At 35.9% G+C, this 26,662-nt stretch overlaps 2 protein-coding genes across 4 annotated transcripts in view; both read left to right on the top strand.

Annotated features, from left to right (window-relative positions):
• LOC135689487 (AP-5 complex subunit sigma-1) overlaps positions 1-4,047 on the top strand; it is an 8,987-nt gene extending 4,940 nt beyond the window's left edge. The window contains exon 7 of the mRNA XM_065206726.2: positions 98-4,047. Coding sequence (XP_065062798.2) covers positions 98-172 — 75 coding nt within the window. The 3' untranslated portion in view covers positions 173-4,047. The remainder of the gene's footprint in view (positions 1-97) is intronic.
• On the top strand, positions 3,914-26,662 carry LOC135689486 (uncharacterized). Of its 3 annotated transcripts, none has more exons than XM_065206725.2 (16): positions 3,914-4,047; positions 6,206-7,155; positions 16,725-17,324; positions 17,578-17,664; positions 17,867-17,967; positions 18,488-18,590; positions 19,194-19,287; positions 19,489-19,586; positions 20,192-20,335; positions 20,952-21,649; positions 22,478-22,634; positions 22,835-22,940; positions 23,048-23,096; positions 23,856-24,038; positions 25,108-25,304; positions 26,158-26,662. In XM_065206725.2, the coding sequence occupies exons 1-16, from the start codon at positions 3,957-3,959 to the stop codon at positions 26,196-26,198; spliced, it is 3,699 nt and encodes a 1,232-aa protein (XP_065062797.2). In that variant the 5' UTR covers positions 3,914-3,956; the 3' UTR covers positions 26,199-26,662. The 3 variants fall into 3 exon arrangements, with proteins under 3 accessions (XP_065062797.2, XP_065062796.2, XP_088964820.1); XM_065206724.2 differs by having other exon boundaries at positions 17,575-17,664; positions 26,158-26,661; XM_089108694.1 differs by lacking the exons at positions 3,914-4,047; positions 6,206-7,155 and adding an exon at positions 12,752-13,458 and having other exon boundaries at positions 17,575-17,664; positions 26,158-26,659.

The following is a 26,662-nucleotide window of genomic DNA, read 5'->3' as shown; positions in this document are numbered from 1 at the left end:
TTTGCATGCTAGATAATAGAAATTCGACTGTAAAAATAAATTGCTTGCAATTGATGTCTAGATTAATTCTATTGTCCAATTTCTCTCTGATTAACAGCTTGTTTTTATGAACCATCGAGTTGTGAAACAACTGGAAAAAGAATTATATCGAATCATCAACGACAGCAAGTAGTGACTGGAAGCCATTTCCGATCCACTGAAGTAAGGAACTATTTTACGAAAAGTGGAAAGATTAATCTTGTTTATATGACTGTAACACAATAATAATGTTGTCCCTTTAGTTTGTTAAAAGATCTGTAGAGTTTTATATTTTAAAATTATTGAATATTTGGACAGGAAATGAATTGTTATATAGAAAGAGATTATATCATTTGTTTAAAATTATTATAACAAAGACGATAGCAAAGAGCTGGTGTTTAAAATTTTGTATATTGTGCCTAAGAACATTGCCACTGTTACTAGTTTTCATGCGTCAAATTACAAAGTATTTTGAATCGAGAGTGTTTTAGAAAAGGATTCTTTCATCTTTTGCATTATTTCTTCCAGCCTTTCAATGTCAAGCTCTATCTCTTTAAATATTGTTTATTCCCTAATATTTATCACCCTTTCGCCTTGTCTGACGGAAGATGTTTTAGAAATTATGTTGCACCTCCAGGGACGCCGGAACGACCAACGGGCAAGGGGAGGCAGGCTTGAGTAAAAGAGCATTTGAAAAAATTATTTCCCAGCTACCAACAATTCTTTCGTAACTGTCATTTTGTTTCGATCTTCTGTCAGTATCTTAAAATAAGGCTAAATTTTGGCATAAGGAATTTCTTCACAAGTTTGGAGTAATGTCGTCATAAATAAGACACTACAGTCAGGATTTCATATGAATCTCATTGACTTTTTACAAAAGGCCGGCGTCAAATGCACTTCTATGAAAAGGGCACTTTAGCCCCCTTGCCCCTCCTATCAAAAGGCAACAGAGGCGGTTGACCCCCCGTGCCCCCCTCTCCGGCGTCCCTGTGCACCTCTCCCACGTTGACTGTTTTATGATATGGATATTTCAAACACATCTGCCCCGCAATATCTTTGTCTGGATGTGTGGTGGGTTCAATATAAACTTGCCATGTATAAGCAGTCGCGAGTCCTTTCCAATGTCACAATTAATCCTTGGGTTTTATTTGCTTTTTGATAACGTGGCGTGGCTCTTCAGTTTTTGGTTTTGTTTAGTTCACAAGATTTGCTCCTGCCGAGTTTTCTAAACTGGCAGTAAAGCCCGAGTTGTTTTAGTGGAAATGGAACTGCGGGTGTTTGGGCCGTTTCATTTAAGGATGCATATACATATCTAAGAGCACCCGAAGATGTCGCTTAGGTTGTACATGTCCCAATAGTGGCCTTGCTAGAAAACTATTTAGCAAATTGGGTTTTGACTTTTAGAGGACATTAAAATGCTGCATGTTCAAAAGTTGTGCACTCAATATGTGTTTAATAAATGGCCTCTCCAGCCAAAAAAAAAAAATTTTTATTGACTAAAAAGTTAGCATCTGGTGCGTGTATTATGGCAAAGTCGTTGTTTTTGCAAAATTCCAATTAGATTACAAGTTATAAGGGTTTAAAGTTGCACCTTTCCGAGAAAAAAAACGATAAAAGCCAAATCAATTTGGTGACATTCTGACGTCACAGTGTGCGGCTCTCGTTCGTCAGGAATTTCGTATATCTTCCACCGAGTCGTGAAGGAGTCATGGTCACGCGTTGATAACTGCATCTAAGTCTACAACAGGAGCTTTTTAGGATCGAAAAATATTAAATGTTTACAATCATTCTAAGTTTGCGGGTCGGAATGTGTCCATGCTGTGTCACGACTTTGTTTTGATCACCTGTGTAGGCCCACAAAGCTACGGCTTCCTTTTCCAGCTCTTCCTTCGCGTATAATTAATGGAAATTGACACTTCAGTTGTTCTTCCGAAACGAGGAACAACTAAAGGCTTCAGAGTTGATATCTGAAATGCTCAAACTAAAAGCCGGTGAAACAGAATATCAGAAATTGTATTTCAAAATGAGCTGTTTAATTTAGACTTGGAATGCTCTGCTGATAAGCTTTTGCTTGTGTATCCCGCAACTGGCCCAACTGTTTGCATGCCAGAAAAGTCGTTTCCAGTGCTGCACGTGCAACAATGAAACGCAGGCAGATAAACGCCTTAAAAACAGGGGCTCACATGCGCCACTTTCCCAGAATGAATCGCCAACAAGTAAAAGTTGAAGGAACGGCCCGGGGTGCGATGATATCCCAACATCCCTTGCCAGTTCACTACTACACTTATTTGCTTTTTCTCACAAAGGCTGCCGATTGAAGTGATGCATTGAAGCGATGTAACTAACAGGACCCGCGCCACAGGGGGAGGGACAGATGGGCCATGGCCTCCCCACTTTTCCGCTAAATGAATTATTAAGATCAGCCATCTCCAATTTAGAATCGGTGGTGCAGGCTCTGATCAGGATTATTAACGAACATCAGAAATTTTTTGTGTCACGATATTTTTCAAAATACCCCTTCAGTTCAAATTCGATTTTTTTATCACAAGCAATAACGAAAATAAACTCACTAAAAATATTGCAAAATTTGTGATAAATTTTCTAGCCATCGAAAATGGATCTCTGCACCCCTGTAAAGAAAGTCAACTTCCATTTTTGTGCTTCTGTTCAGTTCTAGTTATTTCTGTGGATAATTCCTTCTTTCTTTTCCCTCACTTTTGAATTAATTACTTAAGCTATTTGTACCCTGTTTTGTGTTATAAATTCTAAAAAAAGCTTCTTTATACTGTTTCATTGATAAATTAATAAGTGACAAGCTTAGCAATATGTTTAGTTACTTAGTGATCTAATTCAGACCTTAGAGTACTTGGCTCGAAAACTTTCATGGTTCTTCTCAGGCCCTCTCAGTGTCCTAGACAACATATTTTTTGTCTAACTAACGTGATTTAAATGAATCTATTTCTCATGTACAACTGCAGCATCTTCATGTTCCTGTTCATGTTCATCTTCAATATATTGTAATTAATGTTGTTGAATTGAGTGGAATTTAAATCCTGCTTGCTCATGGGCTTCGACACAGGTTGGAGGGAGGGGGCAGGGCATAGGGAAAATTCAACATCCATGGCTATGCCCCCTTCATCTGAGGCCCTGTTGCTTGCTATTTTGTATTAAAGGTAATGTGTCCATATAAAAGGACTGCGTATACCCAACTTGTCAAGCCACCCATCAAAATAACAGTTTGCGATTGGTTAGTATTCTTGCGATGCAAAACTGCTCACATGAAAAGCTGACCTCGCAGCAGTATAGATAAACAAAACGACCGTAATGGCTGGGGCGATGACATGAAAATCACATGTTTCTAAAAACCCCCGCAGAGTCGCTTGCTTTAGCTGGACACATTACCTTCTAATGTAATTACTTTTTGTGAAAATGGGGCCCCTATGGCTATTCTACCACTAGCTGGCATGCGGAGCCTCGTTACATTGAAATATTTTATAATATGTACTGATGAATTGTACTTATGATGATGATGATGATGATTAAGACAAAGATTTGAGGTGAACGGCGAAATTGAGACTCACAGTTGCGCAACATGGAGTCTGGGATTTTGTTTTTCCACTGCCGTATGTTTTTCCTATCTCCACATGAATGTGTCACATTTCATCAATCATGCGTCAACAACCAACCTACTGTCCTATCAACAGTGGATATATTTATACTAAACTGTGCTGTTCTTTTCTCAATAACAAAATAAAAATCACTTTACCAGTCAGTATTGTGTTCTCCAAGAACATCGACCAGCAAACAGACGAATTTCTGATTTTGAAAATGATGTGATATTCACCAGGAAGTGGGGTCTTTTCCATCGAGGTCTTCACGTGAGGCCAACTTTATCTTCAGAGCGTCGAGCTGGTGTTTTGGTCTTGTCTCCACGGAGCATGGATCCGGACCAGGCCCAAGATGAGCCATCTACATACAGAGGGCGCACTGTTTCGGATTTGGCCCACATGTTTGAGTCGAAAGTTAGAGGTATTTTGTGTTCTTTAAAATTTCTTTCGATTGCATGTCGTGTTTTTGCCTTCAGAATCACAGTCGAGTTTTAAATTAATAAACAATTTTTAGCGGGAAGTAGGAAACCCTAATAGATTTGCTGCAATAGGCCTGGTAAAAAATGAAAATATCGAAGAACTGTTAAAGATGAAACCATCGCATTTGAGAACATAAGGGTCTGGTCAAGACATTGAAGATGCGTTTAGCACAACAACAACTACAGAAGAATATTACTATAAAAATAACGGAACAATTCAGAGTTTAGATTCTAGTTTACGAGTAGTATTGATGTGTTGTTTTTATTCGCGGCATTGTCATGTCATTGCCAATAGGCTGCTTGTAAAGGGTTATCACACTAAACCTTCCACCAATCAAATGCACGAATACCATTGATACCCATGAGCTCCCCTTTAATGCTTTGGACCAATAGCAGAGGACCTTACGCACGAGAGGTTCCAGATATCTGTAAAACTATGATATTATGTATACAGTAAATTTTTAATTTTTTTGTTATATCTTAATGTGTATGTAACTGTTGTTGTCAAATTACAATGAAATTGAATTTGAAAAATTTGAATTTGGAAAATTTGAAATTAAAAAATTTGAATTTAAATTTGTTACTATGCAAACGAGGCTAACCTGAACTCAAGTGTCGAAGCCCGAATATAGGCCTAAATTTATATAGGTATAAGCCAGAATATAGGCCTAAATTGCAAGGTAAAGATTTTCTTGTCTTAACTTATTAACACCAAGTGATTGTCCTTATATGAGAAAGTATTTATGTAAATCCTTAACGGTATAGTTAAAGGATTTTTACTTTTAAAGGATTATCTCAGATAATTTAATAACGAATTTTTTCCCATTTTTAAACATATTTAGAATTAATGGTTTCGTAATATGACCTCAGTTAACATGTCCTCTTTAGAGCTTGCACACTTTTTCAAAGATCTTTGCATTTTTCTGAGTTTCTTAGAAGGGATCTTAGAACCTTTCTCTACCAGAGGGGTTGTGGATCCTAGAAAAAGGCCGGGAAAAACTGAATAATCTCCAATCAAAAACCACAGGTCACCAGAATTAAAAAGAAACCAATTTTTATCATTATCAAAGGTTCATCTGCATTATTTGGTAGGGGTGTATCCACCTTAGTCTCTTTATGACTTGAACAAAGCCATTGCTGCACACTTGATATAAACACAGATGAAACATAAATTTTTTGCGACCACGCCCTTTGAATTAGTTCGAAATACATTTCAGAATGTTTCTTGCAGTCATTCTCTTGCAATCGTTTGCAACGTTTTACAATTTTGTACAACGTGGTACTTTGTTGTGTTTCGTTACGTTAAAATTCAGTGCTTTAAATGGAATTCCTTACTTTAGGATGCCCCCTAGACCTGGAGGCCCTGGGGCCTCCCTTGTTCCCCTCTCATCAGCCCTGTTCATCTTTCACGTATCCTTTTCACAGGGTCAAGTTTGTATATGCTATCTCTAAGTCTTTAATTCTAAACTATGAACTTGAGTCTACATGTAAGTGAGTGATTTTTTTCGCATGGAACATTTTCCTGGGTTATAAAAACTCACTTGAAAGGGGCCAACCGGGAAATTTCCCAGTGTCCCGCCCAGCCACAACAGATTCTCACCAAGAACTGAGCAAATAAAAATATTTTTTTAACAAGGATGAATCCTTTTTTTGGAAATAAAGATGCGCAGCTGGAGCACAATTTTTTTTGTTTGCATATGACGCGATAAAAAAATTAGAAGGATAGGTTATGTTTAGAAAGAGGTTTTGGGTGCTTTATCTGTATCTGCCCTCAAGTTAGGAATTTTCATGCTGTACTTATTTTCATGCCGTTTCCATTTTCTCGCTTTTCTGCAGTTAATCAAAAGGTATTCCGGGTTTCAATCCACGTGGTTGGATATCCCCAAGCTTTTAGAAAAACTTTCTATAATGAACTTATTTCAACCACTTTGAAACTGCTTTGAGGTCTCGTAAAGCATTTTAGAAACTAATTTAGTATGGCATTTTTCAGATACCTGTTAAGGCTACAATTTTCAGTATTGATAGCATTTAAGTTCATCGACAAGACTTTAATCCCTTTTATTGTAGTAGGTAATATATGCAGCTCTCTTTCCGCCGTAGAAAAAGTGAGGTCAAGTCCATATTTACGACACTATGAGAAGTTCAATGCTGCTAAATTCAGTGCAGAAAAGCATCTACCGCCTACAGTCAAATCAATGACCATGCCAATTAAGATACAGAATCATTTTGATGAAAAACGCCCTTCAACTCCTGATGGAAAAGAAGCCTCAGGGGTCTACAGTGAGCCTAATGTGAAAGTTTCGTCTGTGGCAATCAAACATCGAGTGGAGAGCAAAGCTTTTGTTTACCAGGGCTCGTTGGAGTCAGCTGATCAGCAACGACCTGTTGTCTTAGTGAAGGAGCCAGAGGAGCCGATCGACAGTTCCAATGTTTTGGGCGCAAATTCTTTGAAGGTAGTTTCGAATCCCCGTCGCTCAAAGTCGTTCACAAACGGAATTCAGCGGTTTTTAAAAAGGGAAAAACGTAGAGGCTCCTTAGATGCACGTGATACAGATAAGTTACGTCAGAATGAAGATCTGGGTCACGACTTTGAGGAGGCTTTCCCAAAAACTGACAAGCGAGCACCTCGTTTGAAGGCAGGGCGTGACAAGCAAGCCAGTGCAGCCACAGTCACTCCAAAAGTCTCTTTGAGTAAGAGAAGATCACGATCTGACAACGATGAATCCACTGAGGGCTGCGAGGCTAGTAAAAAAGAAATGAAGAAGAAAAGCAGTAAATTTAGAGGGTTATTCAGGGCAATTTCACTGAATAATATTGGTGAAGCGAGAAAGACTGCAACCTTATCACATGAAAACTGGTGTGCAAACTGCCATGGAGAAATGCCAACCAGAAAGAAGGTTTTGTCCCTAGAAAGGTTCAATACTTTAAAAGATGAAAGAGACTTGCTACGAAATGAAAGAGATCGAGCAGTCGAGGAATGGAGCGAGACTGCTTCAAGATGGGAGCGTATGCTGGATGATATGGATTCACTGATGAACGAATTGGTGCAGGTAATACGTCTTTCCTTTCAATATCATTATGCAATTCTCGTTGATTTACCAAATTGCCTTAGAGAGCCAGGGCTGTCGCTATGGGGATATTGGGACATTATACCCACTTGGGAAACGTTATGTTGGAAAAACAAGAACACTTTCGCCATCTGGGGGTTTTGTCGGCAAGTTTAAAAAATCCCCAGCAAATAATTGATGGCCTTTTGCCTTTGTCCATAAATAGTACCTAGACCAGTGTTTTTCAACCACTGTGCCATGACACACTAGTTAGCCGTAAGATATTGTATGGTATGCCGCGGAAAATTCTCCAATTTTTCCTAATTGGTCTGTAAAATTGAAAAAAATTGCATCTTCCATTCCTCCCAGGACATCATCTTTGTGTTCATCAAAACAGGCCTAGATCTCATACTTTAGTGAATAAAAATATTCTATTTTATTCTTAATATTTTCCTCTGTGTTTGTTTGAGTGTTATTCAAGAAGCTTTGATAAAAATTACTATAAATTGTGAATATGGGTCACAGAGTTTCATTTTTCAACATTATCTGTTGTTGGGGTACCTCGTGATTTTTTCTACAGAAAATGTGTGCAATGGGTCAAAGAAGGTTGAAAAACACTGACCTAGACATTTCACTCGTGCACAGTAGCTTGCGACGGCTCTGAACAAAACATAAGACTGAAGCAAACTTCTGTTTGTCACTTGTAACTGTTGGTTAACGTCAGGGATGTAGTGGTTTGGGCTCAGGAGGGGCGCAGCCCCTAGCTATTTGTGCTTTGACAATGAGAAGGGTACTGTAACGCATAGAAAGTTTCGATAAAATGGTTGCTTCACTACAGGTCTGCCATTGACACGATAGAACTGTCACACTAAAATGTTATTGTCATTGAAATGTAAACAGCCTGATATACACACATAGGAAAGGATGGCTCACAAATCTTGAAGATTCCTTACTGAGTACGTTTATTTCCCATTTTTTCTAAAGAAAAGAAAGGGTTTCTTAATTGTTGCTCTGAAAATGGTTTAAGATTAATTTCTTGGGGCCAAAGCTGTAACTTTAAAGACGGGTTTCCACTTCATTTGCTCTGGTCGCGCGTCTGAACGAATACACATTGGAGTATGCGCAAATTGGACTTCCTCATTCGCTGCGAATGTGCGACCATATGGTGCGTCCATACGCGGAGTAGTTCGACTAAGTTGAACGACTGGTCGCGTTCGCCGATTCGCTGACTTGTTGATTCGATTTTGCCAAGTCGCGCGAACAAAGCGAATCAAACGGAAACCGGCCTTAAGAAGTAACTTTGATTTAACTCTGTCTGGCCTCGTTTTTTATAGTTAGTAAAATAGAAATGGGGTTATTAAGTTATAAAATTATTCAATATCAAGGGCCTGCCGTGTTGGGGCTGTATGGGGATGCGCCGGTAATGTCAGTAAAAGTTGAAATTGTGTTCGGTTGGACAGTCCATTAACCTCGTCACTTGCTCTGTGATAACAAACAATTTGATTGCAGATTTGCCGGGAAAATAGTTTTTTTCATATTATAGAGATTGAGACGCCCCTAAACAATCTCCATTAAATAAATTCCTTTTCCTACAATGGTATGATTTTGTCTTACCTCTTATCTCATGTTAGAATTATATCTCGAGTGGAAATCCCTCTTGCTAACCTTAACGACTTCACCCCCTGGTTACTGTGTCACATTGCTACTCATACTTCTTTGCAAAAAACAAGTATTGACTTTGTACGCCTCTCTGATTGTGCATAATAAACAGCTGTTGCTGAAAAAGAAAATTCAGTGCTCCAGAAGTGACTATGTTCAATCAGATCACATTATAGTTTGTGTCCGTTTGTTTATATAGTCATCCATATAAATTCACGTGGCATTGTTCAATTATAAACATTAAATAATTCACTGATATACATTGCTCAATCAAATTTTGGTAAAATTCCGAAACTCATTTTTACCAGTTTTGTAAGATCAAAATAAAACCCATTTGATGTAGAACACAAAGTTCGCACATTTTGCCATTTGATGTAAAAAAGGCGACATGGTTTTCTATATGACATTTCTATATGACATATAAATGACATTTCTATAATACTATGATACTTAAGGGTTTCTATTCCACTGTTTAAACTGATAACAAGAACCAGATGCAATCATCATTCATACGAGAATTGTGACTCTGGTAATGTCATTAGTTCATTTCGATCAACGCGGTCCCTCTAAAAGTATCGAAATATCATCAAAATTTTATGCTGACGTTGATTTTGCCTGATATAACCCTCCTAACGAAGCTTCAAAACCTACACAACATGCAATAGTCAACCACGCGGCATTTTTATGAGGACCGCAAAGCGCGAATGAAGGTCAAGATGCCGAGCAAATTTTCTGGCCATGTTGATTTTCCTTCGCTTGCAATTAACCTCTGCCCTATGCAGTTGCATTTTGATGCAATATTTCAGAGTCTTGAAAAATCATATTAGTTTTTGCGTGGCCAACACATTTTCCCACCAAAATCAGATAAGCAGATGGTGGGTGTTTAAGATATTCTCTTAGCGACATCAAACATATCATTTTCATCCCAGTGCGAAATGATATCATTTTCCTCATTGACCTTGCTCTACAGACTGTTCCTTAATTGTACTACGTTTGATATAAGGGTTAAGTTTTGCTATGGATGTGGAATTTTCACGTCTAGATCGTTGGGGCAAGATAGGCTGATATCGTTACTGTTTATCCTTGAAATGGAACCAAATCAAAATTAGTTTACCCTCGTTAAGGTCTGTCCTTTAAGAAATGAGTAATTGAAGTTGCTCTACTTGATCAATACCACACCTAGAAAGGCACTTTAAAGCTTCTTTGAAACAGGGTCCAATTAAGATTTGTATGTTATACAGCCCCAATGATTCACCGCAAACATTACTCCGGTCTCCCCTTGTCCCCACAATAGCTCCTAGAATACATTTGATCAAAGATGATGCTCACTTGTTAAAAGGGATCCTTTTTTTTAGCAGCAAAATAAACCATGTTGCATACCTGCTCTGAAAACTGTTTAGATAAGATCACAATGATATCAGCTAAGATCACACGTGGAGTCAAGAACCGATAATCTTTCTAGAAGCGTCCATTGATAGTGTTAATATGTGACCTATAAACTATTGGGAGAGGCTTACTTATAAGCCATTTCTGTCATACATTGTGAAACATTGTCAGCCTGGCCATGCTTAGACAAGACGTAAAATTTCTTGCCTCTCTTTCATACGTATGATATTTCTGCCGATGGAAAAAATTAGATGGAATAACGAAGGTATGTAGTCATATATTGTCCCGAAGCGCTTGCACCTATGTTCCCTTGGACGTCTATACAAGTACTTCTATAAGAAACTAAGCTTAGAGTATGTAGTCAGTTCCATAATATACCCGATATAAAACTGACTAACTTTTACATCTGTAATTATGACTCAATGCCAATTCAAATTGAATGGGATTTGAAATTGTTTTTAGAATACTTGGATATATTGATTCTTTTTTAATATTATCAGAGATTTCTAAAATACCAAGTGCGTAAGAGCTATTTTATAAAAATATGAAAGTGAGAAATATGAAAATATAAAAATATGAAAATAAGAAGCAAAATGTGGCATGATGTAACCAGGTGCAATATAAGCAGGCACCCATGTTTAATCGCAGTCTGCTCAAGAGAGAATTCCCACAGCAGTAGAAATCAGCCCAGGGGTCATGCCTGTTAAAAAGGCCCTGTTTTGTTGAATTTTTCGTGCTAGCGATTAAAGTACTTTATCCATAGTAGAATTGGAAGAATGAAATTTTTAGTCAGCTTATCCCAACACTAAATGGACCTTGAAGCTTGGATTAGTGTCAGGTGAAAAGGAATAATGATAAGGATATTTTTCTTTAACAGCTAAAATCCTTTTACGAACTTTTCCGTGAATTAAAACGTTGAATGACGTCACATGTGTTTTTTAAGGTGATGTTCATTTGCAAGTGCAGAAAACAGAACTGAATTGCAATTATGGCTAAAAATGGCATTATGTTTCATTGCTAATCTATTATTTGATAGTGACATTTTCTTGTTCATGATAAAATACACAAAATTTGGCTCCTGGAAATCGCAGGATATCTTTCATTTTTTTTGTAAGTAAAATATATTAAAAATATGGAAAGAAGTCAAGGGAATATGGCACTTGGCCGCAAACTGTGTATAGTGCCAAAATGATAGGATGGACTACATAGAATTTTTGGTATATGCTCTAGAATAATTTTAAGGGTTCAAAAGTTTTGGGATAATGAAATGGTTTTCGCTTTTACGAATCATGTTCTGAAATTTTCATTCTTTTTGAGAGATTATTGGTCGAGATGTCAAAATTTTCATTCTTTTTGAGATGACAAGCATTATAAGCAGCGTAGAGCATTTTCAATTTAAAATGCTGGTTTATAGAAAGTGTACCCGAAATATACTCAAAAATGTCCTGTTCTCGGGAAGAGAATAAAACCTCCAACCGACTTAGAAACAAAATACCATTTCCAGTAAGTGATTTGCAGTCTCTGCGTCTTGAAACGATGTGTATCATGGGAATTTTTTTAAAAAAATTACCTGTTAAATGGAGTATATATTAAATGTTGTGATTGCATACTTACCAAGGTTTCTAATATGTTTTCTGAATCCTGAAACAAATAAATGTTTATGTACTTGATATGCAAAGCATGCAAGTTGACATTTTCATGTTTCTTGGATCTCTAAAATGAGAAACCCTCATGAGTTTAACTGCGATCATGCATTCTGCTATAAAACCTCTTAGGAGGTGAATTTGACAATTGTTTGCTTGTTTGTTTTTTTGAAAAAAAGCAATTATGCAAAAGTCTTTCTTTAGCTTTAAACTACAAAAATTTTCATATCAATCAAATTCATATAAGTAGTTTAAAACAAAGATCGATGTTTAATGTTTTATATTGGATTCAAATTATATATTTATAGGATCGGTTGATTTTCTAAAAAGAGGCATTATCGGATTACAGTCTGTTTGACCAAGAAACTTTTAAGCTCTAGTTTTCCTTGAAATGTGCCTTGGTCAAAGCTAGCGTTTATCAGCTAAGTGAATATGTCCTTTGTTTAAAGCGGCTGCTAGGCCTCCCCCTGACTTGACCCGTTGCTATGTCGTTAACAGAGAGTGCAGCTAATCTGGTATGAACTAAGTAATACCACTAAAATCAAGGGATCGATAAATACCATCAGCATTAAAGTTTCAGTTGTCTCTATCCACGGAACGTAAAGTGATTAGGCAGAACAGCGAATTTTGAAGCCACTCAGGCCAAGATCTTTTCAACCATTTTTTAAATCTGTTGTTGGGCAACAAAATTCTTTTACGCATTGGTTTGGAGTGACTGGAGAGCAGGCCTGTTATACGGACGAGTTTGTGAAGGGCAGGTGGTAAGAGAGGATTGTTGTGACGAGAAAACAGCTCGCAGCAGCACAGACTTGCTTGCATGCTCGTGAGCGGTGTATGGACTGAGGCATCTATGGAGAAGTAAATTCTACTGAAAACAGTCGCCTTGGGGACTGCCTAGGTATTTAAGTTAATATTTCATCTTGGTAATTTTTTAAATTTAGTGAGATGGAAAGAAAACTTTTTAGATGATTCTCTGTATTGCCAGGGGCATTATGCATATAAAAGTATTTCTTACATGATTACACATCAATCTATGAAGCATATTCATTTTATATACAATATGAACTACAAAATTATTGTTGACTTTGCATTTGAAAGTGCTACATTTTAGCGTGACACCATACACCATATCGACTTTATATGTATGAATTACTTTCGGGCTGAAAACTTAGTTAAATGAATTTGACCATACACCATTTCGGCAGGTGCGTTCGAATCTGCTACCAGACTATTTTATTTCATAACCATGTGATAAGTACAAAAGTTTGGAAATTGAATCATATCGAAATTTGCCATTTAAGTAATAAAGCTCATTCTTTTTATCATCAACCGTGACATGACCAAATAACCTTTGAAAATGGCTGAAAGAATTACCAAAACAAATAAGTTTGAACTTCGGTAACTTTTCACATACAAATCCTACAACTTGAATAGAGAAAACCTGGAATTTTCAATTCAGAACTGGGTTATCACGGATCAGTCCGTCAAATATCTTATTGGTAGCTTTTGAAGCCTTTTATGGATCGTCTAGACTGCTATGGTACTTCATGGTATGTCAAAATCATTACGGTATTCGTTGGCTGTGTGCTTGTACTGCTGTGATTTTTATTGGGAGGAGGTGAATAATATTGCTTGTCTAATCATTTTCAAGCCTACTGCTCGAACTGCTAGCTTAACAGGACCATTTGGCATGTTATAAAATCCTCTTGTGTTGCTTTTTATACTCAAAATGTTATCAAATGAAGAATTGCTTTAGATCAGATGAATGTGCATCTTCTGGCAATCGGAATTGGTTCGAATATGCGTTGTCTTGGTCTCCCATTATAAAGTTGACCAAAAATGCATCGTTTTGCAGAAAAATTAAGTTGCTTGCTTTTTAGATATTGATTCATGTGTATGTTAATTTACTTGCGGTCAAAATATATTTTAAACACTTTGGTTTCATCATACCAAATTCCTTCATTTCTTTCATTAAATTGTGGCTATTATTCACACTCTTCAAATGCCGTAATATTTTTCTCAATTAAATATGACGTTTTTATCAATTTATACTTTATTAGAATCCATTCGTGCATGTAATTTGTTGGCAGAGAATGCATGGAATATGCATTTTCATTTGTCTGCCATATCTGCCGAACTTTTGTCTGATTCAAGCGGCATAACAACGCTGGAAATTCGAGTGTGATCAATCAGTCTTTTTTGATATAATCAACAAATCATAATTGCTATCTTCTTCTATAACTGCATTCTCGAATCTATATGCAAATCTCTCTGTTTTGAAACAATACCGGCTTAAGTTTGAAAATAATGGAAAACGCTTTATTTTATTCACTTTGAGATTTTTGGAGATAAACAGTCTGTTTAAATTTCCAGTAACCAATATGTGGAGCATTCCTGTTAATCGTCCCACCAATCTGTGCGGATCGGGTAGGGAACGACTCCCTGGAAAGCTTTTCTTATTTTGAACAAATGAGAAGACCAGAAGATGAATTTTGATGTTTCAGGTGACGATTTAATCGAGCGAATCACATAACGGATCTCTCACAAGGCTAAAAATGTAATTTTGGACATACCTTTTAAAGGGCATGTGTCGTGAACATGATTGGCTAATGCAACACAATTATCTCTTGTTCAGTACAAAGCATAGAATCGAGGGTGAATTTTTACGGCAGTAAAAATTGTCTAAGAAAAAATGAAAAGTCACGAAACAATGGAATTCCAATCCAAACGCTTTTGTTTTAATAGCCAACTGCTAATGCGACATATGTCCTTTAAGCCAGTATTATGCGAATGAACGGTGCTAAAAATTATTAAAAGAATATGACATTTGATACAAGACGAAGTAAATATTTTATCTAACTATAAGGAAATAGTCACCTATTTAGTTTGTCCTCCTCAAAGAACATCAAAAGAGTTTTTTCATTTAGTTTTATCTTGGTAAAGACTTTATTTTAGCGTTATTACTTGTTTTATAATGCATCTAAGACTGTATGTTTGTGGAAGTTAGAGTAGACTGAAACTTTATGGTAGGAAGAATCAATTAAACACCCAATTGTCTGGTTATTAGGGCTCTCGAAGGCCAACAGAGCTGAATAAGACGTCTTAAAATTAAAAAATTTTCCGGAGCAGAATTTTACCGACTATGTTTTCATAAATTATGTCAAACATAAATTGTTCTCATGTCGTCACTTTTCCATTCCATTTCTTTCTCGTTGCAAACTCTTTTGATATTGCCTGGTCTCTGGCGATCTCTGTTTAAACTTTTACTGTTCTGGAATGCAAAAGGCTAGTACAACCAAGTACAAAAGCACTTTTGACAGTTACAGGAATGGACCCTTATATGTGATTATCGTTTACGCTGATCCTCAAGTGATCATAATGCACACGTGAATTATCATATTTTTGATTAATGATTCATCACAATCGTGATTCATGATTCAGCATACGTGATTCATCACATTTGTGATTCATGATTCAGCACACGCGGTTCATCACATTTGTGATTCATGAATCAGCACACGCGGCTCATCACATTTTTGATTCATGATTCAGGATGCGTAATTAATCAAATTTGTGATTCATGATTAAGAACACGCGACTCGTCACATTTGTGATTCATGATTAAACATACGTGATTCATCACATTTGTGATTCATGATTCAGGATACGTATTTCATCATATCTGTGAGCTGTTTCCACCTGTGAAGAAGATTGGGGATTTCTTAGGCGTCTTGCATGTGATAAATTTAGACCCTTGATTTTAATTTGCTCGATAATTCACATCTGTTAATTTGAATTCCCTAAAATTAGGTGTCTGGTGAAGAGATTCTAATCGCACACCTTCCGCTTCTTAAGCAGAATTTTCACCGAACATGTGTTAGAATAGGCACCTTTTTTATTGCGTGCAAATCACTTCTTAAGCTTCTGGCCTCCCTAAGCTGTTGCCTTATGTTGGCTTTATGTCGTCCTACCTTGTACCTATTCTCATTTGGAAAAGACTGTATAATTTCCTGAATCATTCATATAAGAATTACTAGTATACAAATACATATTGTATGGTTTGTTTAGGCTTGGGATGGCATCGTACTTCTAAGCGTTCAATTCATACAAATCAACAAAGATTGTGTTTTACAAAGTTATTTCAAAGAATCTTTTTCAGTTTACAAAGACTTCTAGCTTCTAAAGCTAGGCTAAGATGTATAAATTGGTTTTGTAGATGTTTTTCCAAACCCGTATTATAATGAGTGCGTGCTCTATGTGATTTGTCTTGCATGAAAATAAACACCTGGCAGAGATTAATTAGCGCCTTTATTTTGGGTGTCATGGAGATTCTCACAATAGGTTGTTAGAGATTCTCGCAAAAAATATTTAAGCTACTAACAGTTCTGCTTTCGTGAATATTGGTGTTAGTGTTACATGGTAACTACATGCATTTGACGATTGGTAATGAGGAGCTACTCAGAAAATTAATTGTGCAACAGATCAGTTAAAGATTGATGATGAAAAAGGCAAGTGAAAGAAAGAAGGAAAATTAAGGAGTATGAGGGTTGTTGAAAACTTTTGAGATTTTTTCGATCGCAATCTTTCTTGTAGAGAAAAAAAAACAATGCATGAATTTGAGTTTCGATATATTTGAATTGATTAGAAACGAAATATGAACAGCTAGCTAAAAGGTTCTACACGATGAAGGACGAGGATATTTTTGTTATTTTATTAGTTTTTGATTCATTCCAATTTTAGTGGTTCTCATGTTCAACATATCAACATGTTGATGATCAACACGAGGAAAAGAGGTAGATATCAAATGGTGTTAGTATTGTGAAGTTTATAAATTTAACACATTAATCAGTGGAGAATGAGGCCAAGTGTCAAATTGTTTTTCAGGTGAAGAATGATCGTGACGAAAAGGCTGCTGAAATAGGCGAACTCATTAACGAGTATGAAGACGAACTGAAAATTAGGGAAAGCGAAAACGATCGACTATACGCCGATTTCGCTGTAATGGAAGACAACCTCGCTGTTGCAAAGAAAGAACGAATAGAGGCCTTGACAGAGTACGACGAACTTCTTAAACAAAATTACGATTTGAGTAAAGAGATCGAAAGATTTGAAGATATGTGCATGGAATTGCGGTCTTGTGTAGCAGTCAATGAACAGGACGTTGCATCGCTGAAACACCAACTCGATAATCTGCAGGAAGAAAGGGACCATGCGTTGGAACTATGGAATTCATCTGTGGAAGAACGAAAGAAGTTACACAAGGAAATGGCGTCTTTGATTCAAGCACGTGATGAGTCATTGCGCAAAGCTTTCCAGCAAGCAGAGGAGATTAACAAAATAAGAGAGGAGAGAGATTCCTTGCAGCGAATGCTCGATTCTAAACCAGTTAATGGACACTTTGACTTGATTGATTCTGTCCGCCTGTCTCATGGTAGTCCGCTCCATCATCAAAATAACGATATTTCGTCGAACCGGAACCACGTGGTATGTTACATTTTCTCCTTGAGAACACCTGCTGTTCTCGGATACTTCATTATTTAGTGGTCATCTGTTACAAATTTAATTCCTGCGTCTGTGTTCTAATTTTTTTAGCAACATTTCTCTTTTTAGAATGATTCTATATGCTGCATTGTTTAACTTCTTAGTGATAACAGACTTTTTCTTGATGATATTATTTTCTACAATTTACAGTAATTTATTTTAGAATTGATTATTTTGCTTGTAACTTTGACAGCAGGGCTCGAGTGAAACAAAGGAAGTTGCTGTGAGCAATACAGAAGACTCTGTTTCAGAATTCGAAGAGTTGGCAGTTTCTTTGGAAAGAGTAAGAACTGTTATGATTTTTCCTAATTATTTTGGCTTCACTGCTGTGCAGACCCACGTCATGTTTCCAGAAATACAGTGCACGCTCCTGTTTCAGATATATTTACTGATTTTTTTACAAAGCTATTCATAAATTACTGTTCAAGTTTGACTAGGCTCTCGTTGGAATGTCAGTTTTGATTAAGAAGTATAAACTCTTGCAGCTCGACTCAAAATATGGTATACGAATTGACACTGCGGTTGATGAGCCAAGAATAATGGTTGTTCACGTTGGAGCCCACGCAGCGTCTACGAGCAATATAAGGTAATGCTCTTTTTTGTTTCCTTTTTAGACTTTGGAGCTTGCAATGCCTGCCAAAAGTCTAGGAACACTGACATCAATTTCCAAGGTCAAAATCAATCACCCCCCTCTCCCCTACAGAACAATGTTGGTTTACTATCAAACGGGTTAGGATTGTAGGAAGCACTTTCTTTTGCGCTTCTTTTATGATATTTCTCTAAATCATCAACATTGTTTTAGGGGGAAGGGGGCGAAAGTAGCAATTTTTTTTCATGAAAGGAATGAAATATATCAAATGCAGCATAAAATGCTGGGTGTTCCTAGTACTTTGGGCAGGCATTGTAGATGTTTTTCATGTTTTTTAGATTATTTCTTTTTCATTTTTTGATTGAATTTTGGAGAGATGATATTTCATCCTGATGTCAGCTATAGACCTATTCACACTTGTATAATTATTTATCGTACCAATCATGATTTATTAGCAGTTCTTGAAGAAATATCGGATATTTTTTTTCTCGTCTTATATATTTTCTTTGGCTTTTAGGAAATATGACAGAATAATTTCGATAAACGGAATTTCTGTTGTGCGCGCTGACAAGAAAACGACTGAAAAGATGATCAGGGATTGTCCGGGAAGGCTGACAATGGTGGGATAGATTCTCCTTGTATTTTATGCCTGTTTTTTGTGGTTTACTCGAATATCACTCAATATTTCTTTGATTTTAATTTATTTGGATTTATTCATGAACGTTGACGTGAAATTAGTGCATACTGAGAGAAATTTGAGAAAAAAAGCCTCCGTTCTTTATTCAAAGCCTGTCATTTCTAGATTTTTATTGCAATCTCTTTGAACTGCACTCAGAATTTGTAAAATCATATCGAGTTTTCGTATCTATCAAGAACGTTAAAGTGAACATTACATTCATTTCTAGAGAGAAAAATTCATTATTATTTTTAAGGTTTTAATTTGCCTTTTATCTTGTTTCAGCACTTCAAAAATTAATTTTACTTTCAAACACAGTTTTTCTCATCATATATCTTTTGCAAGAAGATGATCAATTTTATTCAAATTGACAGCAATAAATTGCTTATTGTTGTCTTTTCCAAGATGTATGCTACCCATTTTGAAATCTATGTAATACACGAATGGGTGGTAGCGTTAATTTGTTGTCGGTTTGTTTATTTTGAGCTGTTGCAACAAGAACGACTTATTTGCGTGTGATATAGTCTTATTCGCCTTTTTGTCCCAGGTTTTACGTCGAGAAACATCTGCTGAGAAGTTTGAAAAAACGAAAGATATTGAATTCGCATTGCCAAAGACATCATACCGTAAAGGACAAAGAGGTGAATTTTTAAAACAAATTTTATACTGTAAGAGTTAAGCATAAATAGATTGATAATAAATGAAAGAAAATTCAATTTGTTTTTTGGGTGACTTGCAAACCGAAATTATTAGTAGCTACTTATCAGTATTTTATATGCTAATACGGGGCTTGATCTGATTCGATTTCTCACCATTCTAATATGTTCGTTTTTATGTGGTAGATCTTGGGGTAACGGTGAAGGTTCAAATCTTATCAATCGATGAGCGATCCCCAATTGCAGGCAAAGATATGATTGAGGACGGGGACCTAATCAACAAGGTGCGACGTTTGCTTTCAGCCCTGCTGCAATTCGTTCAGCCTATTTCATATTCTTCTTATCTTACTCTTTATACTACAGTTAGGTCAAGAATAAGCTGAACATAAAAGGTTGTTAAAGTTGAAAAATGAGACATTAGATTCCTTTAAAGTATTGCTTGTACTTCATAAATGTTGGCAGCAAATTTTTTCGTACATCTCACAGTCGCACTTTTGAGAAATTGTTCTCACTTGTCGTGTAACTAACAAATATTTCTGCTTTATAGCCTTTGAGCATCTCTCTTTTCTTTTACCAGGTTTTCAGAACAACATAGACTTAGATAAAATCCTCATTTTTGCAACAATACATTTCAAAATGCTGCATGCGAATCGGTAACATAAACAATTTTCAGTTTCAGGCTAAATTTCCAATCAAACATATCTCCAGTATGACATTTCAGAATAAACAACATATGTTTGTCTTAAAACCCGTCAAATTTTTGAGTTAATCTGCTATAAAGCACAGTGTCCAACTAACAGCCAGAAAATATACTGAATTGTTATGCTGTTTAATGTTTATTCGTTATTGTGTAATCAATGGTCACTCCTCACCGGTTATCTTGTTATAGATAAATACTCAAGATATAAGCAAAATATTTGAGGCAGTTTTGTACAAAATTGCAAAGAAGCATGGAGGGAAAATTGCAATGAGGGTGCAGAAGAAAAATTATGCAACTCGATCTAACAATGACGTCATATCCAGTTCGAAAAAGGTATCTTTGCGTTGGTAATAATCTGTTTAAAAATAGAGTTCCGAAGTGATGACGTCAAAAAAAATATTTTTAAAATTTTTCAGTTTTGACCATATATCCCAAAAAAATATTGCAAAATACATCTATCTGTACATTTGAATCATTTGAATATGTCAAAAGTTGGATGAGATATAGCAAAATGAGCACAGGTTCATAACTTTTTAACCGGGCCAGAATAACAGATATTCTTTAGCAAATTTGAAACCTTTCGTTGGCCATTTTTCGCCCAGTTTTGAACATAATTAAATGATTTTGCACATCGAGAGTTATTTCATGCTGTTCTTTCAGATTATGTGGCCAAATTTGAGAAATTCTAAAGATATTTTTGATGACGTCATATCTTGGTACTCAAGAACCACATCTTTTAACCCTATCATTACTGCACGGACAATTTATTAACTGCATATGTAGAATCCTTTGTTAACACCAAGGCAACTCCTAACTTTTCCTCTGCGTAGCCCTCTTTATTGCCCTAGTCATTTTATGATTCCAGTTTATATCGGATAAAATTGCATTTGTTCCTTGCGCTTTTTATGTGTTCTAAGAAAGCTGTAACAATATTTTACAACATTTGCAGGGAACGAAAGTAAGCGTCCCTGGTTCTTCGAATGAACATGGGATGGTATCAACATCATCCACAGGTTCAACGCTTTCTTTGTCATCCATGACATCAGAGCGAACATTTACTTCAGCATACACCGACGACGCTGAGAGTCTCTTCAATGGCAGCCTAACACCGTCCATAGTCGTTTGTCCGTGTGATGAAAGCGAGGATGATGCTGCATCGATTCAAAAGACAAAGGATGCTCCTTCCGACATTCCAAATGAAAATGGATCTGCAGATGAAAAAGGCGAACGAAAGAAAAGCGAACAAGAACAGTTAATAATTGACCAAAAACAAGAAGAAATAACATTAATCACTAAACAGGCTCGACCGAATGGTCATGTTAAGCTTGCAAAGAGGCATTCTGATGTCAAAAGCCTTCGTTCTCTAAAAATGGCAAGCTCAGCAAAGTCCAACAAGCAAGCATTACGGCGAGTGAGAAGCGACGCAGTTGACCGAAGAGCCTCGCCGAAGTCGGAATTATCAAAAAATTTGTTATTTGCTGTGGAGGAGGATGAAACGGACTCGGAAAGAAGAGAAAATTCTTGGCTATTACCAAGTCCTGCGCGCACCCCAACTGAAAATCGTAGAGGCAACGATGCAGTCTCTGTCTTTGCTACTCTGCCGCGACAGAAAAGAAAAACAGTCAACGAAGCTGACTGTAATAAAAGGTGCTTTTCCTTATTTCTTACTTAAAAATTTCTAATGTATACAAATTTCTTAAGCCTCAGCTTGTCAAACAGGCATGCAATATATAAGTGATATGCTAATGAATTTCTGTATGAGCCGAATCATTGATTTTCACCGGCCAGGCCAGTTTCCTTATGATTAATAAGGCGAAAACTTGAATCTATTCTTGGTTGAAGTTCTAGCTACAAGCATTTCTATCTTGTATTTTTATCAAATTGTCTTTAGGTTTGAATTTACAATTACAGCCACCCTTCCGTTCTCCAATAATAATCTAAGTTATCTGCACTATATTTATTGACAGTCTAAGAAATGACCTAAGCCTGTTATCTTTTTGGCTTTCCTTTGCTTGATCATGCTGGATACTCTGGTATATGTGGTTTCGTATCTTGGCTTGAGACGACAGAAATATTAAGTTTTACTGCAAGCTCTGTTCAGTTTCTTGTTAGTATCAACAAGTTTTGTTACATATTGCAAAATCAAGCTCAATTTTTAAAATGTTTTAATTAGCGACGAAGTCATGAAATAGCCTCATTTTATGCTAGTCTTGGTGCAATACGGAATGCATGCATCAACAACAAGAACGGGATTCTTCACACGAGTTGTACAATATGCATCGAACAGTTGCATTGATGTTTCAAAATGCGCTAATGTTTACAAGTTTTTGAATTTATCAAACTTTAAAGATAGAGCTTGTGATAACACATTATCTTGCACGTCACTGATGGGTTTTGCCTACTTTAGTTTTGTTTTAAGTAAGCTTGATTCATGTAACTAACTGAATTCTAAGCTGAAATTCTAATTTTTCATAGAACTACGCATCGTGTTCTTCGCTTAGAGAAAATTGCCAGTCAGCCACTTGGCTTTGAAGTCTGTGGTGGCAATAAAGTTGGAATTTTTGTCAAGGAGATCAAGGATGGTAGCATGGCTGCAATAGGAGGAATGAAAGTTGGAGACAGGATTTTATATGTGAGTTCGTAAAGAGTCCTCTCATAGATTTATTAAGATTCTCTTTTATTATTCTAAGAATATCATTATGTTTATCAGTCGTAGAAAGTCTGAGAATTTCTGGACAATGATCTTTTAACTTTAGCTGGCTCAACCTCTTCTGTCTGTATTTCATCAACATTTAAGCAAATACAGAATAATTATATACCATTATTTCACAGATAAATTCATTTGACTTACATTGTGCAACTTTGGATTATGCGACGAGAATCATCTTCAAAAGCGAGCGATTAACACATTTTAGGATTGAAGTTAAATTTGAAGAAAGTAAGTAGAAATCGCCTCTGTTTTTCTTCTCCACAGTTCACCAACAATCTCGTAAGTTTTGAGGCAATCTTTTCTTATTACCTGTTATTGTTTCGATTTCTTTATAGAATTCAAAGATATCCTTAAAGAAGGATCTCAAGATTCACTGTACGTCAGGTAAAATTATTTCATACGTTATATTTTATACGTGAAAGTATATGATACAAAAAGGATTCATGTCAAACAAATACTTTGGCATCACAAAAACACATCAATGCTAATGAATTATTCAGGTGCCAGCACAGTCTCTTCTCAGTTTCTCTTCTCATACAAAACACTCTCTCTTTTTCCTTGCTACTTGGCAGATGGTTATATTTCGAAATATTCGGAAATCTTGCCAACAATATCCTAATGCTGTTACTAAAAGTAGCAGCCTGCAGAGGATCAGCTGTCAAAATCCAAATGATAGATCAAACTCTTAGTTCTCGCCCACGTATAACAGCCCTGAATTAATTCTTTAAATTTTTCGTGCGTGTTTATATTTCCAGCATGTTCGTCCATATTTTCCTTACTTGTACTCTTTCATTGGCATCAGTAGCTTCAATCTAATTACAGACATAAGGTGTCTTTGAATTAACTTTCAAAATCACAAAAATCTTTTTCCAAACATCAAACGTATTCAGTATAAATTTTATACTCCCATTTACTGTAGATAGGTTTTTATCGAAATGCTATCTTGGTTTAGCCAAGCAAAGAATACGTTTTTGAGATTCTCTTTGCTCAATTTTGGTTTTATTGCAGTTTTTGTCTGATTTTGAAGAAAAACCATGTTTTCCATGGCTGCATAAAAAATGTATGTTATACTAAACTCTTGTAGGGGCAGAATTTATTCGTAAGGTACTGATTCAACGTTATAAGAACAGTTTTTTATTTCAGAACACTGCGATCCTCTGACTGTAACAAAGAAGGCTCGCTTCAGTTTTGTGTTGGTGAAATATTGCACGTGACCAATACGTTAGCAAACTATAACAAGCAAAAACGAAATTCATGGCAATGGAGTGCTGAAAAGGTCAGCAGGAACTCTGCTGGTCAACGGGGTTTTGTTCCACGGCTGGAAAGGTAATATAACATCATTTAACATAACATAACATAACATAACATAACATAACATAACATAACATAACATAACATAACATAACATAACATAACATAACATAACATAACATAACATAACATAACATAACATAACATAACATAACATAACATAACATAACATAACATAACCTAACCTAACCTAACCTAACCTAGCATTATGCGTATAATTTTTGTCGACGAGTCATTGATATCACCTATTGTGGCTAAAGTTCATTTTTCATATCAAATAGCTGAAATAATTGATACGCAAAGATTAAATAGTTGAATTTATGAATAATTTTAAGCAAACACATTTTTTCAGTGGTTTTTGAACTTGACTGTGATTGACAAGTTGCGGGGGCTCGACTTTTCGGAATGTAATCAGTGGCTTTAACCGAATTATACTTTGACGCAGATATTTTCCCTTTGAATGTTTCCTGGTTTAAGAGCAAGACAGAGCTATCGTAATCGATTTAATGAAAAAGATTATTTCTTAGAAGCGATTTCTTAGAAAATCACGAAAATATACCGATTGACAAACTATTTTTTTGAGGTTAAGCAATAGAGGACTGCCAATCTTTATGGTTTCTTTTACCTTACCGGTATATTTGAGAGAGCCAAGCTGATTAAATAGTTACTTTTAAATGTTCCATGTTCACAGCTGGGTGAACTTTTTGTTGTTGCTCAAAACCGACAATAATTATCAAGTGCGGTGAAATATTTTATCTCACATTAAAAAGCCATACTTTCTTGTGACTTTTCACTTTCAAGGCTGATTTTTAAGGTGACAATTTTTCTGAAAACAAGAGACCGTCAATAGGCAAGAAAGTCTGGGGTTTAGGAGAATTATGAATCGTAGTCGCCTGAGTTCTAAGCATCACGTTATCTTTTTACGTAAGGTAGACTTGTGACCTTTTCATCTGGTACATGCCAATAAATCATATGCTAGACGATTGCCCGGTTGTCAGGTGTTTCTAGGGTAACTTAATTATTTAAAGGTCAAATGTATTTGGAATTTTCTTCACAAGTACACACTGCTATTGTCATTCCACAGTTTTGAAGAAACTGAAGAACAACCCCCAAAACAGCCTCATAGTGAGACCGAGTGCAGCCCGCAAAAAAGTGCAACGTTTGACAACAGAAGGCGACGAAGGCGCTCTGCTTCTGACGTCAGAAAATGGTTACTCAGAAAACCCAGTATGAGCAAAAAGAAAAAGGATAAAGAAATTCAGCCTGCTGTTGTTGATGTTGGTAAGAAAATGTCTTGGTTGATTCTTACCTTGATTCACTGCTTGAATCTGAAATTTTGAAAGAAGGAAGAATGAAGCTGTGAACGTACAAACTTGTTTTCAATGTGGCTTTTTAAAATATGATAGAGCTTTAAAGACACACAAAGACAGAAACTGATATTATAAATTTTTAATAAAATTAGGCGAAGAGTCTAATCCAACTCTTTCAATACAATCTCCGAGGTACATAGGCATACTTAAAGATCATTTCCGTACATTTAATTTGTTTGTTTACAAAAGAAGGTGATCAGAAATTTCAAGTGAATCATCCTTTGTTGAAAACAAATTATTGTCAGACACAGCATTATAACACGATTTTGTACTGAAAAAATTTTGCCCACATTTACGTTTTTATCTTGAAAACTGGTATTAATGTTCGATTTTACTGCTTTGCTGCAAATTGATTAAGTAACATTTGTAAATTCTTAAAACGTTTAAGATTTTAAGGAACCCCCAATGATCTGATATACTCATTTTTCTTTTTCATTTCTTTTTTTATTGATTACATGATTTTCTCTATTTATTTATTTTTTGTGCATTCAAATTCTCAATAGTCGATGAAATATGTTTAGCTATTGGCTTTTTAATATAGCAATGACTTATGTTCTATGTTGATTGCAATTACTGCTTATAAGAATTGTTTTGTACTTGTTAGTTATTAGTTATTTTAGTGAAATGTAGAACTCAAAATATTATAATTGATAATTACATATAGCATAGAGAAAGCAGATTTCGAAATATTGTAATCAATTTCATTTTCTTTAATTCTTTCGCATATTCATATCTTTGATTCTTTCGCGCTTTTTTCATTTCAGGTGAACAAGGCCCTTATTACGAGATTCTTTGGGACAACTGATAAACATGTCGAAGAGGAAAATACAACGAATCAGAAGAACAAAACTTTTCAGATGAAAATTGGCATTGTTTCCTATGTTTGTAGACCAATTGGAGTTTATGAGAGGCACTAAATTTTTGGTTTGCTACTATTTTCTGCCATTGCCAGCCATTCTAGCAATCTCATCTTTAACAAAGACAATCTTCTTAATATGGCTATTATCATGTAAATACATACAGGCACTTAATCTAAAATTATGTAAAGAATAATTTTTTCATTATTTATGATAATTTTGTCTCCAGCGCTGGATTTGTTTATCAGCTCACCATGACAATAAATACGGGCAGAAGGCTTATTAAACTGAGAAGATATTATTTAGGTTTTTACTTTGCATTTTAAAATTTTATCAAATGATCTATATAGTTTTTTATACCACGAATAAATTTGTCTTGTAAATGATGAATAGAGAAGCAAATGAAGAAAGC

This window comes from Rhopilema esculentum, chromosome 5 (genome assembly GCF_057945365.1).
Source record: "Rhopilema esculentum isolate cy_ngs chromosome 5, ASM5794536v1, whole genome shotgun sequence".
NCBI lineage: Eukaryota > Metazoa > Cnidaria > Scyphozoa > Rhizostomeae > Rhizostomatidae > Rhopilema > Rhopilema esculentum.
The sequence above is the reverse complement of the archived record's forward strand: the minus strand, read 5'-3'. Positions and strand labels throughout refer to the sequence as shown.